Source organism: Phasianus colchicus, chromosome 2 (assembly GCF_987193195.1).
Source record: "Phasianus colchicus chromosome 2, bPhaCol1.hap1.1, whole genome shotgun sequence".
NCBI classification, from domain to species: Eukaryota; Metazoa; Chordata; class Aves; order Galliformes; family Phasianidae; genus Phasianus; species Phasianus colchicus.
The window spans coordinates 83,233,017-83,250,748 of NC_143437.1; the positions used below are offsets into that span (position 1 = coordinate 83,233,017).

Consider the following 17,732-nt stretch of genomic DNA (forward strand, 5'->3'; position numbering starts at 1 on the left):
CCACAGCCTGGATTTTTTAATGGCTTTTATTCAATCAAAAATTTTTATGCTTTAAAATCAGTGGTAAATTCAGCTTTATAGTAATGATAAAATTTCAGTCTTGAATAGCTCAAGACTGCAATCCTATCTTCCAAAATTTTTGGTAACAATCAAGGGAATGTGTGTAAATCAGGAAGACTCTGGTGGTTATCTTGCAAGAATTTATTAAATTTTATACTATTTGTTGGGACAGTGCTTTTGTTAAAAGCATCTGTCCAAGGTGGTTATTCTATTTTTATTGTTTTGTTTTGTTCTGTTTCCAGAGACCAAGCAAGAAAGGCAAAATCCTTGTTTCTGAGAGCCTTCTAAGAAGCAATTCTAAAGCTATTTAATGTTTTAAAATAACTATGCTGCTTATTTGGTTAGAACAGACAATGCTTTAAATTCAGCACACAAATCTCTCTGCTTTTTATAAAAATGTATGTAATTGTAACAGATTCTAGGGACAAGGAGTAAATGTAACAGATTCTAGGGACAAGGAGTAAATGATGAGATGTTTTAACTACAGGAGTTCACCAAAGTGAGCTGTGAAATCAGCTTCTTTATTTGTTGGGAGAAAAACAGAGAAATTTAATCACTGATTACTGTTTAATCATTTTACTGATTAGACTGCTACATGACTTGAGTTCAGGTTAGAGTATATTATATAGTAATAATGGGTAGAGAATAACAGTTATACAGTTTGTACTCTAAACTGTATGTATGTCATTAAAACACTTGTATTGCTATGAGTTTCCTGGCTAATATTTTTCTTGTTTTTTTTTTTTTTTTTTTTTTTTCTACAAGTTTGAAGCCTGACTTTGCCATTTTAAAGTAGTTTGTATGAATGGTGAAACAGCAGAAAAAGTCAAACTGACGTTCCTAATACTCAGTGCAAATTATCCATTCTCCTATACAGCTTTGGTGACAACACAGCTAATAAAATATAAAAATGATGCATTACTAATAAAAAATATCTGAGTTCTTAACATGACAAAAAGTCCTCAGAATATGATGAAAATGAGCAGTAGTCTGCATGTAAGAAGCACGAGTGTACTGAGTGAATTTTGAAATTGATACTGATTAAGTCTGAGCATATATACGGTCCATTCACAAAAGGTAGAATTCAGCAATATACTGCAACATATATACATGATAGAAAGCTTTAATCTTTGCCAAACAAACAACTTCCACATGATTTTTGTGCAAAGAGTGAAATTGGAGAAAATTAAAAAAACCCACAAACTTATCTAATCAATTACTCCCCTTCATCTTGCCAAATACATTTTGATTTTTTGGTAATTTTTAATTTTTCCAAGTATTAAATTCTGCTGTCAGTGTGATTTTTATCTGTCTTTAAGGAGGAAAACATCTTTGCAGATATAGGCCAATGCTAATCATTTCAATTTTAGCAAATAGAGAATTTTTATTTTTCAAAATAAATGTGGGTTGCCTGCAATGCATAGATACATCTTTTTTTGTCCATTAATTTTATTTTTAAATGGAAATTTGTAAAGGGCTACTTTTTATTTTCATTCTAAGCTTCAGTTATTTGAGAACTCTTGGATTTGTTGTGGTATCGTATTAAAACTATATTCTCAAATTAACAGTTGGCAGGCTACCAAGCTCTCCTGCCCTGCTGCTCAATATATTTAAGAGGAAACAGAACTTACTGTATGGGAGGCCTCATTGATCTGTGTAACACTTACCTGTATTATACACTCTAAATCCCATAACACCTAAGGGAAGGATCAGTCCAAACACATAAAATTATAAATATAGGACAAGAAATTATTTACACAATATTTTAAAAAATATATTATATACTGCCTTGTATCACTCACAAACAAACAGGAAAGTGCATCTGTTAATATCACATGTTAAAACTCAGTTTCCCAGCAAAATTCAGTGGATTAAGTCCACTTTTCTAACAGTATTAAACACTTATAAACTAAATATCTTTCCTAAGAAAGTTCTCTCTTCCTGTCTCTACCTTTTTAAGCTGTATAAACATTTTGTATATTTCCACGTTTTCTTATTATACAAAATATAATATTAAAAGCTAAAAACATAAGAAACCTGAAACTCAGATAGCATCAACTTACAAGATATTTTAAGGGCTGTTTCCCTCCTTAGCATCTAAGTAAATTCATGAAATATGTTAGAAAAACCTAATGAATTGGTTTAAGAAGATATCACATTAATTATATCATAAGAAAATGAATGCATTAGAGGTGAAGAAAATATGCAATGGTCACTACAAAGGAAAATCAAAATGAAGAAGAGATGAAAATTAGTAAGTATGTCCAAAAAGAACACAATATTATTTAAAATGTGTTAACCTACAGTATTTAAAAGATACGTTTCCTCAAAGTTTGGTATGAAAATGTATATGCTCTGCTGATATCACCTGCTTTCAGAGCAGAAACTTGCAACTAAGTCTATATAATTTTGTTCATTCGTCTCCCACTCAACACACAATATATCAGAAAGTGATGGTATACATGCTGCATTTATAATCCAGTTCTCTAACACCCATAATAGATGCACTGCAATGGATGACTAGAAATTATCAGATACAAGTTTTACCTGATAATATGAAAGGTTTAGAGATTTATATGAGGAAATAAAATAAATCCTCTTACTTATTTGTACAGTAATTGTATGAATTCAAGAAGCAGCATAAAAGCAAAAGTGTTATTCTATGCAGTAAGCAACTAACATTATAAGTCTGATCTAGGCATGTAAGTAATAAGTTCTACTTGTCCACAATAACTGTATGAAGATCAAGGGGGTTTCTTGGCTCCCTTCTTTCATTTATGCGTGACATACAAGAGTGTTTGCTTACAGTAGTATCAACTGGGAGTTAGATACAAAAGTAGTCCTATAGATTAATAGCAAGAAAACAGAAGTCTGTTTCCTCATCTCAATTCTACAGATCTACACTGTTTGCTGTAGATGCAGATGTGTTTAGATTACTCTACTGATTTCTGCAAGTCTGTTAAGCAAAGCACCTCACTAATAAGGAAGACAACATGCAACACAACTAGATGCAATTATAGTTCTTTTACTAAAGTGAATATAAAACTGAAGGCATTATATGTGATTGATGCAGGCTTATTTTCTAGGTTAGTAACTATGGAATATAGAGAAAGTTGTTTCAAATCCATACAATAATTATGGGGCACAAGGTTTTTAGTGCAGTAGTTTACTGAAACGGAGTATGTAGGGAACCATTAAAACGTTAGATTTTGCCAACAGATACACAGACCATTACCTATGTCAAAAGGGGGAATGATTTTGGTGCATTAGAGTTTAATTGCCCCCATTCAACTTTTGTCATTGACTTCACAGGTAGCTGTGGTAAATGTTGACAAACAAATTTTTTTGTAACTTCAGCTCTGGATTTGTAATATCATTTTGGTGTTCTTAATCTAAAAAAAAAATGCAGTTGTTAAAAAAAATAGAAAATATCTTCTAGATGAAAAACTGTTAGATAATTTGCACATCCAATTAAAAACTACTTACGGCCAATTTCATTTTGCAATTATGAATCTGGAAACTAGATAATAGAGCATTGTGCAGGGCCAAAGATAGTAAGTGCTGAATGTAGGGACTTTAAAGTCATCCTAGTAATTAATTAATTTGATAAGTGGCTAAAGGTGGGATTAGACCTTAGTCTATTTATATAGAAATTCTGGAGCATGCTCTTAACATCATCTTTGGAAAAAGAAAAAAAGTCAGAGTAAGCTGTCTTGTGTCTTCTACATATGAGATTGTTTTTATTACTAAAGTTCATGCTTACATGACACAATTCAGTATCCACATTCACAGTGCATGTTTTTGTACCTGATTCTTCGCTACTTTATTTATGGACTTTAACTGGTGAAAAAAAAATAAATAAATGATTCAAAAAAAGTATCAGCTTAGAAAACTGACAAATATGCAGCAAAAGATTATGGAAACATGCAGTGGTTTTGCTAAAATTAACAACAGTAAATAGAAAAATGTAACTGATGTATTACCAGTTTGTGCCATAAATTTAGCAGCATCAGCTTGTTCCTGAGGGACCCTTTTCTCATGAACAGATCGAGGTCGCTGACTTTTAATTGTATGATCTCCCATCATTCCAAATTCTAAAGACAGAATAAAGGTTTATGAAAGCTTGTGTGTAGACATTTTTCAAAGACACATACTGTCTCATGCAATATGTTCCTAAACATACCTGGAAGCTTGTGATAAGATTCAGTCAAATGATCATGGCAGTTATCATCAACTTAGCTTTGCTACCCTCAGCTTTTAATAAATATTTCAACTTACATCTGCAGATTCTTAAACATGAATTTATGTTATGAATCAACAGTCAGTGTACTGATACATTCTATAAATATGCTGTGTGACATGGGACAAAACCAATTATTCAAATGCAGACACATTATTATTATAGTTCGAGTTAGTGCAGTCCACACCAGAAAATGTGACAGAGCTAGACACTGCTGTTCTTCAACACAGCCTGTCCTCCAGAGGACTTCTATTTCTGCATTTGTCTTTCAGGCTGATGAAGCCTTCAACAGAGATAACAAGTCATGTTTGGGAACGGTGACAATGCAAATCAATAACTAAGCCAATGAAGTGCTTCATTTTTTAGGTTGAATCCCACAGAAGAAGTGTTTTTGAATTATTTCATTCCTAAAAACTCTTGGTTATACAGAACATAGATTATATCTTGCTCTCTGTATTTAAAAAGAAGTCCTCATTGATTTTAATGGAGAAAACTATGCAAAAATCAATTACGTAGATAGGTTCACAGTGTGGGAGACAAGCACTTCAATTTTTATTCTATTGCTGCTGTCATTTTCTCTGTCTGGTCCTGTACAAACATCCTGTCTTCTACACCATAGTCCATTTTCCTTTCTTTGATGAAAAATGGAGCATCCTTTGCACTTAAAGCAGGGCAAGTGCCTCTTCTGCACAGTTCCCACTGGTTCTCCAAGTACACACAATTGTCCACAGTTTGGTGTTAAATATTCAGTTTTTGATAGCAGTCTATTTTAGGTATCATGAGTTCAGAACTGTGGACTAACACTGAAGGTACTTTAACTACAGATACATGAAGCTGTTGATGAGGCAGAAGGCATCTGAAGCACTGGAAATAGAAAGATTACAATATACCCTTCTGCTGGAAGGTTACATGGCAAAAGCAAATGCAAAATTCAAAATTCTCCTCAATTTGTAAAGTTGTGAAGATATTAAAACTTACCTTCCTGCCTCAAAAGATGCAGAACATTATAAAAGATGTAAGTACTATTGACAAATATTACAAGTATATCAACACACTATTCCAATAAATCACTGAAATGAGTGAAAAAATCTTATTTCAGTTTAGAGAAAAAATATTCTAAGGCAAATACAATTTCAAGTGGTCAATTAGCAGAGAGAGGTGATTTTTTCCCCATTCTCCAAATTAGTGTATCACTTTGTAAAAATTCATTAATGGCACCACTTAAAATACAAATTTAATTACTCATTTCAGAACAGCAATGAAGTTTTCATTCTAAAGAGAAAATCTGAAAAAAAATCTGATTACTAAAATATAGTTTCAGATTTAAGCATTCATCTCTTTTTAATACATCCAAGGAATACATGTCAAAATAATTACATAATTACATAAATCTACATACATGTGTGCACGTGTGTTTTAAAATGTTATGAATATATTTTTATAAATGTATGTCTTCTACAGTTCACTAAGATAGATTTTTATTCTGTTGGAAATCTTTTATAATTCAAGTTATGCAGTTGATAATCTATTGTAAATTAAGATTAGAATGCTGTTTTTAAAATTTCTACAAGTTGTCACGCAGATGGCCATTTAAACTGTAATTAACAACATGATGAGGAACAAGAGGATTTACATAGCTTTTCCGTTGAAGAGATTATGAAAGCTAGGCATGTTTGCATTTAGTTTGCTGCCTGGACATTGCTGGCTTGTTACGCAATTTAGAGGGTCTGGGACAATTCTGCAGAAGACTTATCTTTAACTTACAAAAAGAGTACAACACAGGAGACCTTTGCCAGAAACGAGATTTCCAGTGACATAACAGCGAGGTGGTGTGTGCTGCACATTCAGCGTCCTGCAGGACTGGGCCCTAAAGGAAACCCTGGGAGATCACTGATCAGGTTTATCACCAGCAGAGCTCCATTTGCAGTGATGGAACTACTGCTCATCATTATCACCAGACAAAATAAAACGGGACTTGTTGATGCAGCAGCTATCACACATTGACTTTTTTATTTTCCCATTTGGTAACAACACATTTTTAATTTGCACATTCTACTCAGTTTGACTGTTTTCATTGATGGCCTTTATGATGCACTTTTTGATGCATTTTTTTCTAATCTACCTCTGACATAGTAAGCATTTACTTTGTGAATATATAAAAATATATATAAATGTTTCATAAGAAACAAAAACACTTCTTGAACAATTTTGTCAAATAATGAAACCAGAGCTCTCAAGATTCGTATTCATCCAAAGTTTTTAACCAAATGCTGCATTAGAACAAAAACAGGTAGGATATAGGAAATGCCCTGCATTGGCATGAGTAAGGACTTTAAAGGCTTCATTAATATTCAGGTCTCATAAGAAAAGAAAAATAAGGGTCAAGAACATTTTTGTAATGGAATCAAAAGTGTCCAGTTTCTGCACATAAGTACAAACTGTGCTCAGAAAATTGTTTCATCTTTAAAGCTCAACAGTACTGCATTTTTTATGAAACATTTTATAATGAAATGTCTTATTTAAGTGACTGTTTTAAGTTCACAATAAATAGATAAAAATTCTTTTCCTCTTGTTCAGATTCTATCTAAATAACAAATGTAGAGGACAAACCAGTTATGTATTTGTTTTCCCTATATACTTCACAGAGGAGAAGTATTTAAATGCTTTCTGGACAGAGAAAACCTTTTAACCCAAGCCAGCTCAAATGTGACTAAATGTCACGGCAGTTTTCAGGACCTGTTTGTGTGGAAAAGGTGAGAGGGGACATCTTAACAGATGGTATCTGGCACTGAAATGTCGTGTACAGTCAGGTCAATATGATTTATGAGATAGTGTCTGGGATATAATATTCAGTGTTTGAAGTGAGATTCCAAGGAAAGTTGTTGTTCTCATTCTTCTTACCTGGTACCTGCTGCTGAAAACATGTTTTCTAACCGAGAAAAAAAAGTGTTTTGAAGATATCAGTTTCTGAATAAATTATTTTGTGGATGCCTGTCCTAACTCTCTTGCATGAAAAAAGACAGGCACTTTCTGTGTTTACTTCAAACTGTAATCCACTGATATTAATCATGTTGTTTCATTAAATAAATTGGGTCAGTGAATCTTTTCAGCAGCAGACAGAACCAGCTAATATGACAGTAAGTTAGGCCTGGAAATATTAAAGAGTTTTAATGTTCTTGTTTTGTTGTCGTTGTTTTTATACATTGTTAATACCATAATCTGCTTGCATCAGAATAAAGTCCACAAAGAAATAACTGAAATGTAAAGAACACACAGCACTATGGGGAACCTTGAATGGACCATTTTAACCAGGTGGTGAGTTATAACTAATCATAGCATATTCCAAGCATCTGTGGTAGAAAATCTGAGGTTTAGTTATCTGATCAAGTAATTTACCCTGTCAGTTGTCCTTTGGTAGCTGTTAAAGTGCAAATGTTTCCAGTTATAGGAAGCAAATTCTTTCCCTCCTCAACTGTACACAATGGAACAATACTCAAAAGTATTTTAGTAATGCTTATGTCTTGACATGTCTGTGGTATATCATTTCATTTTATATATTACTCTGACACATTACCTACTTTCTTCCCTTTTTGGAATGAAAAAAAAAAAATAGAGTTTTCTGAAATCCCAAAGTTTACAGTTGAGTATCATTTACAGCAACTCTTTCTGTAGTTTCATTGGCTTTACCTTTATGTTTATGTTATGTTATGGGAATTTTTATTCCTATTGAGTAACCTTTTTAGTTTTTAAAGGAGAAGCTAAAATCTTGCGGCCAATGTAGGTTTTTAGGAGAGAAGAGAGGTGCCATGTGCTCTCTGTAGGAACAAAGAAGAAAAAACATCTGTTAATAGTATAAAAATGCAAAGTAGGAAAACTGAGCAATACAAAAGAAAAATATCAGCTTTGCAATATTTTACTCACCAATGACTAGTGTTTGCTTTTTGACAAGTGGATAATCATTAAAATTAAGGTACATGTCAAACAGAGTTTATGCTTAGGCTGTTTAATAATAGTTGTAAGGTAGTTACATATAAACCTGAGCTATAAAAATGATGTTATAGGTAATGCTGGTTTGGCTCTTATGCTTATTTTATGTCAAATTTCAGTGGAACTTCATAGTGTGAATGTATTGATCTAGTTATAGACATATCATCCAATATGAATTGTGGTGTTCCTTACGGCACAGTACATAACAGCATTAAAAAAAAAAAAAAAAAAGAGAGAGAAAGAAAGAAAGAAAGAAAGAAAGAAAGAAAGAAAGAAAGAAAGAAAGAAAGAAAGAAAGAAAGAAAGAAAGAAAGAAAAAAGAAAGCCTTTTTCAGCATGATATTTGGTGATGACAGTATGAATGAAGAGCTAACCTAAAAAACAAGGGATTCTGAGATCGTTGGGCTTACTTCAGGTCTTGTAAAATGTAAAGCAATCTCTGGGAGTTGCTGATCATCCATTGCTTTTACTCACCCTTGTGGAAGGTGAGATGGTTAGGGGTTCCCTAGGCTGACCAGAACTTTAGAAGCAAGAAGAGGTGACTGATTCCCCAAAAAAGACTTTACACAAAAAAGTAATTTTCTTCTCTTGCCCACAACAACTTGGGCAGTGCTCCCTCTACTATCCTATCTGCTCCCGAACTCTAAATGGAGAAATGAGGGTTTCAGTAATTCTTGATAATAGAAAAAATGTTAGATGCCCTGCAGCCAGAATGCACATTCATGAAAACTGTGTGGATTGCTCATGTAACAGTAGTATGCCATACTCACTGTGCTGATTCAGAAATGTTGTTTGTTTTTTTTTTTCTCAGAAATTATGTGAAATGCTGATGCAAGTCCCAGGGGAAGGTATATGCATATGACGCAGTACAGTGGGAAGAGAGAAAGAAGAGAGCTATAGAAATACATAAAGAACCATTTGTTTCAACTACTTCTTGGACAGAACTATTAATTGATTGCAATAGATGTAATTAATTGCAGAGTTCCAGGTGTTTGAAAAAGTTTCCTACACATTTAGTTTCTTTGTAGCCCTTTCTACAGTTACTCCCACAAAGATAATAATGAAATATTCAATAGTAGCAGTGTTTAGGGTTTCTCATCACACTTGCAGATGGTCAGTACAATTTTTTCTGGTCACTAGATGGCAGAATGTGTGTTCATTTAGAAGCATAATTTTGTACTGGATTGAGAAACCTGGATTTTCTGCTTCTGTTTTATTATGAAATTTCTTTTCATATTAAAAAAAATTATATTTTTTCAATACAATCAAATAACTGAAAGTGTTTTATTTATTTCCTTTTTTTTCCCCCCTCTTTTCTTTTTCTAAAGAGATAGAATAAAAAATAAAGAAACAAAGAAACAAAACTTGAGTTACTGTTGGTTTCTGTTATAGTAAACTCCATGAGAATGAAGAAAATCCCATGCGCACTCTTTTCCCTGTCTCCGACCCTGCTTCACTAGAGCAGGGCACCAGACCCCGAAAACGATGCACTGACAGGGCACAGAGCTTCAGAGCATTAGTGTATGCTGTCACTCTACAGGACAGACTTAAGCTGTGGCTTCCTACTAGAATCTCTTAAAATGATAGTTCCTTACCAGGCAGGCAAGTTGCCAAAATGGCAACATAGCTATTAGCTGAGTTAGATTTCCATGGATACCTCTTCTGAGAAAATGTGGAAAACAGTCTTAAAACAGTCTTTGCCTGCTTCCTCTGTAAATCTTGGCCCCATAGAAAGTCCTCTTTTTCCTCTTTGGGCTCTCCAGAGCAGTACAGAGGAGCTTTGAACAGTTTCAAAATGAATGGAATTATGTCACTGAAGAAAGATCTAAATCAATATGAACTCATGAAGCTAGTGAGAAAACAGAGATTTCAGTAGTAATGAACATACAGAAAGCTATAATATTTGTACTAGCAAACGTGTGGGGTTTTTAAAATGTATTCTTCTATTTTATTCAGTAAAAGGAAAAGGTCTGTAAGAAATTAGATAAAAGATTACTTTTCTCTCAGATTTATACTAATATATATATGTGTGTTCTTTCATCTTTCAAAAATTAGGAAAAATAATTACATATTCTAACCAGCCACCGTATAGTATACAGGTAATTAGTCCATGTTTGTCTCCAGGGGGACTAATCTGCTCCTAGGAAATAATGCTCTATTAACACTCTTGTCATTTTTAATGACATAAGTAATAAAATATTATGAATTTAATATATGTACTGCAGCACATACCTTGATGAGCTACACTTTCTCATGGCAGTCATATCTCTTTTCTTACTGCATATCTACAGTTGTTCCATTGTCTTATGTGGAATCTGAACTTGCTTATTCATGGCTACAAATTTGATCAGTGAATAATGTCATAAAGATGTAACATTTATTCACTTTGCCAGTTCACAGAATGTTGAAACTGTGCAAGTTCTACTCTGTGCTTTCCTGGGCAAAGTTGCTCATCATCTTACAACTAGGCAGGAGAAATTGAGCATGTGAATCTACTGAAGTGACTCATTCCTGTTCAGAATGAATGCAGAATGTCACCAAAGCAGATAGTGTTCTTCATGTGTGCTTTGCAGAATTATAAGTAAGCAGGGAAGAAAAAGAGGGATGAATAAAATCTCAAAGTGCAGCCCTATACATTACTATTTCTAGTAAATCTGGCACATATCTGGTAATTATCATGACCCCTATGCATAAGATTCTCTGTAATTCAGATTTTTTACATTCATTTACCGTGCAATTCATTCCAAAATGTTTGTATTCAAACAAAGATAATGAAACTGATAAAGGAAATTTACATTGTCATGCTCAACATTAAAATCCTCTAAATTCTGCAGTATATTATTCTACCCTATGACCGATTGTTCTCTCAAGAGATTTACAGATGTAATAACACATTAACGAATGAAAAGACAGGACATCACCTTTATTTATTTTTGCTTTTTTAATGAGACTTTAAATGAATTCTCTTGTCGTATTCTTGTCATTTTAATGTTTCTACTATAATAACTTATTCATGTGTAACCTTTTAAAAATTTAAATCATAGTATCATAAAAATACTTTGATATTCTCACTCTTTTTTTATATTTCATCCTATTTTCTTTTCACTAGGAATCTTTCTTTAGTCATATATTTAATTAAATGACTTGTTGATATAGTTAGTCAGTGCAGTAGTCGTTTTAGAATAGAATAGCATTTTTACACTAGAAATCTCTTTTTGCTGAACACTGCAGCAAGCTACCTAGATATTAGTCACAAACTAGAATGGCCATTTATTGCTCTGTGCATGTACAATTCAAGATCGGTGAGGATAAATTGTATTTTCCTAAATTATTCTTGAGTTCAATTGTTTCAACCATTTTCTTTTCTGTTCCAGAATCATTGAAAAGTAAGCAAAAGTAGCAGGATCCACAAGGATATCTAGGTTATTTCCTAGCCCTATAACTATTTACTGCAGACATTTCTGCAGATGGTTGCTCAATCCTTTCTAAATTATGGAGCTGAACTATCTATGAATTTATGACAGGAAAGTTAACAGTCTGCGTAGGATTCTGATGTATGAAAAGAAGGAACGAGAATCAGTGTTTTAAATAGCTACTGCCAGCTCTCACTAAGCATAGTTAAACTGAATGTTTTTTCCAGGACAGCAAAGCTTCCACTTGAAACTGAATAACAATACACGCTTTTTTAAGAGTATTTTCTTGTTCTTATTTAAGTCTCCGAATTTAGTTTTCATAAAAGAATAAAATGGAAGAAGTTTCACTAAATGAATTTTGTGTAGAGCTTTTTTTTTTTTTTTTTTTTTTTTATCATTAGTGGTACCACAACATTGGCTGCTCCTATACAGACATCACGGGTAGCTGCTAAATTTTATGTACTCAAGAGAGAAGAAGACAAAAGGTTATGAGTGTTGGCTGCTGTAAGCTGGCCTGGTTCCACTCAGCCAGTCCAAGTTCTGTCAGATGAGGATGTGGTCTATAAAGTCTTTTCCAAAATCATAGCTCTATTCTGAACTAACTGGCTTTCATAATCTTTTTGCAAGTCTGACTTTGCTAACTGGTAATGCAAGACTAAAAATCATACACATGAGATTTCAAACATACCAGTCCACCTAGTTCAGTCTGGGATATGTGTCTATGGCAAAGGTTTCCAGGTTCCTGGTACCTCTTAAGAACTCTGATCTCTAATGGTAACTCAGACAGAACCAACAAGGTTGATTCATAAACAAGACTTTTCTAATTAACAGAATTAACTTGATACAGAAAGACAACACAAGTGGAAAGAAAATCATTGATTCAGTATTTAAATGTAAGTATGACATGTCATTGAAATAATGATTTTTTTTCCCTCAGGAAATAGATGTGCAGGACTTTAAGGAAAGCTCATAAGAGATTTAGCTAAAAACTATCAATAAAAATCACTTTGACCTAGATCTGGTGGGTGTTTTTGTAAATCTTTTAAATGCTTTCATTGGATTCAGTAGAAGAACACTTTTCTAGGTCTCTGAGATTCTCATTTAAGTGTCTTGTCTAATGGTTTTAGGATATCACACTCAGGCTAAAAAGCATTGTCTTCCTTGACTCCTGCTGCATAATCCACACTGAAAAAATTGTCTGTATTCACCTGCTAACACAACCTTCCTAACTCTGTGGTCATGCTAGAGAGGAAAATACGTTTGTCTTTTTTGATGACTGTGGCCTACACAATGCCTCTACAAAAGCAAATGAACTGTTCAACTGCAGATCTGAGTTAAGCAATGCATAGTTGATCTTTTCCAAGTTGGAACTTATATGGCAGTTCATCCTTAAGTCTACATTAAACAAAAGCAGAGATTCAAGATTACAATCCCCAAAACTAGGTCAAATATCAAATAATACTATATAAACAGTTGCTGCAGAAAATTTCACCTACGAGCTGATGGGCACAATCCATGTAACAATAAAGTATTTTTTAACAAAGGAACAACAACATTTTACTGGGATGAGAAATTGAGTCTATTAGAATAAGTGAGAGTATAGTAACAATGCTCTACAGGTCAAATGTATTCTGAGAGCCATCAGGTTTTTTGTTTGTTTACAGCATATTTTAAAAAATCTTTTAAAAACACTATTCTGTAGCTGTGACAGACATTTCTCCTTAATCATGGTGAAGTGCCTTCTGGACCAGTTCTCTTATTAGATTAGAAAGCAATACAGAATACAATGTAGTTAACATGACATTGATACTCAAATTACAGGGAAGGCTGGGGATTACACTGCTGAAATGGTAACCTCAGAGGTGGAAGGGCAAGATGGTCTTTCATCAGTAAGCATTAAAGTAACAGACTTCAGTGTCCTCACTATTTCTATGTCCCTACTTGATGTCAGGGACTTGAATCGCTTCTTTTAACATTGGTATGTGTCTCCTGTAAATGTTACTACAACCATCTATACCTACTGCCCTTCAGTATGATTAATGGAAATGTACTCTATGGAGAGTTGTAGCTGATTCCTTTGCATATATCACTAACAAGAATCCTTTAAAAAAAAAAAAAAATCTATTCCCTGACTGCAGTGCATTTCATTTTGTCAGTATAACAACAGATGTAGTTACCTAAAATCTGTTTTGTCTCATCACAATCCAACACGTGAAGAAATACTGCAGATAGTCAACAAACATGAATGGCTGGAGATTGCAAGTAAGGATTTTCAGGTGAAGATGTTTACTTCTGAAATTGAGGAGTTTGTGATGCTCATTAAGATGTGAATTCTGATCATAGCTTATATAAATACTTTCTCAGAATGACGTACATCTTATGGACATGTATAAACTAAATTTGAGAAGTCTGCAGGTAGTGCAGACTCTCCATCATATTTGAAAAGTCGTGGCTGTCAGGTGAGGTCCCAAATGACTGGAGGAAGGGTCACGTCACTCCCATTACAAGAAAGGGAGCAAGGAGGACCCCGGGAACTACAGGCAGGTGAGTCTCACCTCTGTGCCTGGGAAGATCATGGAACAGATCCTCCTGGATGACATGCTTGATCACATGAGGAAAGGGCGTGTGATCCGTGACAGCCAGCACAGCTTCACCAGGGGAAGGTCATGCTTGACCAATCTGGTGGCCTTTTATGATGGAGTGACGGCATCGGTGGACAAGGGAAAGGCCGATGTCATTTACCTGGACTTGAGCAAGGCCTTTGACATGGTCCCCCACCACATCCTTCTCTCCAAATTGGAAGGATGTGGATTTGATGGGTGGACCACTCAATGGATAAGAAACTGGATATATGAATAAGAAAATGGATAAGAAACCCAGGCATCCATACAGACTGGAAGGAGCGGTCCTTGAGAGCAGCCCTGTGGAGAAGACCGGGGGGTCTTGATAGATGAGAAACTTAATATGAGCCAGCAGTGTGCCCTTGCCACTCAGAAGGCAAATGGTATCCTGGGCTCCATCAAAAGAGGGGTGGCCAGCAGGGACAGGGAGGTGATTGTTCCCCTCTACTCTGCTCTTGTGAGGCCCCATCTGGAATACTGCGTCCAGGTCTGGAGCCCCCAGTACAAAAAAGACAGGGAGCTGTTGGAGAGGGTCCAGAGGAGGGCCACAAAGATGATCAGGGGACTGGAGCACCTCCCCTACGAAGACAGACTGAGGGAGCTGGGCTTGTTCAGCCTGGAGAAAAGAAGGCTGCAGGGTGACCTCATTGCAGCCTTTCAGTACCTAAAGGGAGCCTACAAACAGGAGGGAAATCAACCCTTTGAAAGGGTAAATAACTGCAGGATGAGGGGAAATGTTTTTAAGTTGAGGGAGGGGAGATTTAGGTTGGACATCAGGGGGAAATTCTTTACAGAGAGAGCGGTGAGGTACTGGAACAGGCTGCTGTGGGAATCCTTTGTTTTTTGGCTTAAAGCTTGCTTCCTGAGGTATTTCTTGTGATAAGACTGACTTGTCTAGGAGATGAGTGATGGGTGTTGCTGTGTGGACAATTTTAGCTGTTTGCCTCCAGAAGATAGTGCTCAGGAGTGTTTACTGGCGGAAGATCTGGCCTGTGACTAAATAACTCCAGCTTGCTATGGGAAACTGGGGGATGATGCCATTGCATCCTGTGAAGGCAAGATACAAGTTGGTGCCTCCCTGCTCCCTCTTATCTGCTGGCAAGGCCAGGGAGATAGGAACAAAGGAGTTTCCGCTAAGATCCCAAAGCCAGAAGCTGCCACTCCAAGGAGAGCTGACTCAACCACTTTGGATTTGAGCTGTCACTACAAAGACAGCTGACTCGACCACTTTGAAAGCATTGAAAAGGGGCCATCATCACCATGGTCACCGTCGTCGTCATTGCTGTCATTGTCAACAGAACAACAGTGCCCGATGACCCACCACTACTGAAGATCAAAGACTGAACTACTAACCACACTGCATCCATGGTGGTGACTATCTCCCTCTTGCTGCCTACAAAGACTCCTTGCTTCTTCTTTCCTATCTTTTCTATCACCCTCCTTCCCTTCCCCATTACCCTAATTCATAATAGTGTCTGTCTTCCCCTTCCCCTTCTCCCTAATTAAGATCTGTAATAAACTGGTCAGACTAACATTTGATCCGTTGTTTCTAAATCTCATGCCAGGTATACAGATATTAAAAGAACCTCCTCTCCCTCCTATAAATCGGAGCGAGACATCTGCCCAGAGAGGTTGTGGATGCCCCGTCTCTGGAAGTGTTCAAGGCCAGATTGGATGGGGCCCTGGGCAGCCTGATCTAGCATTAAATGAGGAGGTTAGTGGCCCTGCATGTGGCAGGGAGATTGGAGATTCATGATCCTTGAGGTCCCTTCCAACCCTGTCCATTCTGTAATTCTGTGATTCTGTGATATTCCACCTGATGCAAACAGACTTTCTCTTAACACCTGGAGACATTATGGTGTCCCCAATGGGACATCCCCCAATGGGATGTGTATTGTGGTTGTCTAACAGAAGCCTAAGACTGGCATCTCATCTTGCTCTCAAACTGTTGTTTTGTTGTTTGTTTGTTGTTTTAATTTTCTCCACAGTTACTTGCACTCTGCACAGCTATTTGCACATCTTCCTATAAATATCCTATAATTCCCTCCCACTGCCTCTGCTCTGCTCACTTGAAAGGGCTGTAAAAGAACGGATTCCCCAGGGAGCTCAGTAAAGTAGCTACAAAAATATATTTTTTACAAAGATATTCTCAAACAAGAAGAAAAATAACTGTTTGCTTTAAATTATAATGTTGGCTCTCTGAAAATATGCAGATGAGTTAGTTACCTGAAAGAAGTATTCCCAGTCTACTGTAAGCAAGCATAATGAAATATTTGCAGTAAACAAATTCTGAAACAATAGATTAAACTATGCTCACTAGCACACTAACACTATATATTCTGATTGTCCAATCAGGAATCAGAATCTGGACTGTAAAAATTTGTCTAGTCACAGCTAACCAATACACATTATAGGCTGAAAATGAAAAGCAGCAAGTACTGAGGAATGAATGAAGGTAAAACATGAGGGTGATAGCAACACAGGTTTTTAGTTCAACTGCAGAATTGGGGGGGGGGGGGGGGGGGGGAAATGGGCAGATGTTGGGCATATGAGCTTTCCATTCTAAAACAGAGACATCAAACTTGAGAGCTGGTAGGAGTCTTAATACTGCCAACTACAAGCCTTGCCTTCTTTATGTACTCAAACTGTCCACCACCATCAGCACAGAACAAATTAGACATCTCTCACATTCATCTAAGTAGCTAACAACTAACCTCAAAGACCGAATAATGCAGGGGAGATTATAAACTCTTATCAGAAAATTCAAGAAAATAACACTGCTTGTGCCAAATGTTATAGAGTATACAGTATTTGCTTCAATATTCTGTTAGAATAGGCTGAAGAGCTAATGTTAAAGTTCACAAAGCACTAAATCTCAGAAGAATATAATAGAAACAGGATCCTAGATTTAGACAGGAACTACTCATGTTGCATTGATGTTGTGGAATTACTTCTTTTTTTTTTCAGGACATAAATGAATTTAAGCTTGTTTGTTATAAAAAAGACAAGTTACTTCAACTTGATTAACATCTCAGGATAAATAAAGCACTATTTAGAACTAAAATATCTCAATTTTTGAAACAACTTTTGCAAATCAAAATACAATTCTGTCTTTAAAAATCATTATTTGCTTGATATAAAACTAGCAAACTCTACTAAATTCTATTGAAGGAATCCCAGGTTTCAAAAGTAACGTTCCATTAGTTTTAATGAAGGTTTTGAAAATGCTGCAGCAAACATTCTGCAAAGCTTGACTGAACTGAAGTGCTCTGTGCCAGAACTGACTCTGGAGCCCTGAGGTAGTTCTATCTACAGTCAGAGCAGTTTATTTCCCAGGATAACTGCTGAACCCATTGATGCAAGATACGGTTATACAAATGCCCACATGCTAACATATGTAAAACATCTCAA

General features: G+C 35.5%; 1 protein-coding gene across 4 annotated transcripts in view; it reads right to left on the bottom strand.

Annotated features, from left to right (window-relative positions):
- ADGRB3 (adhesion G protein-coupled receptor B3) overlaps positions 1 to 17,732 on the bottom strand; it is a 453,302-nt gene that overhangs the window by 259,601 nt on the left and 175,969 nt on the right. For 3 of the 4 annotated variants that reach the window (XM_031610999.2, XM_090136205.1, XM_090136204.1), the window contains exon 3: positions 4,044 to 4,154. The exons of the other annotated variant lie outside the window; for it this stretch is intronic. In XM_031610999.2, coding sequence (XP_031466859.1) covers positions 4,044 to 4,154 — 111 coding nt within the window. The remainder of the gene's footprint in view (positions 1 to 4,043; positions 4,155 to 17,732) is intronic. 4 annotated transcript variants of the gene reach the window in all.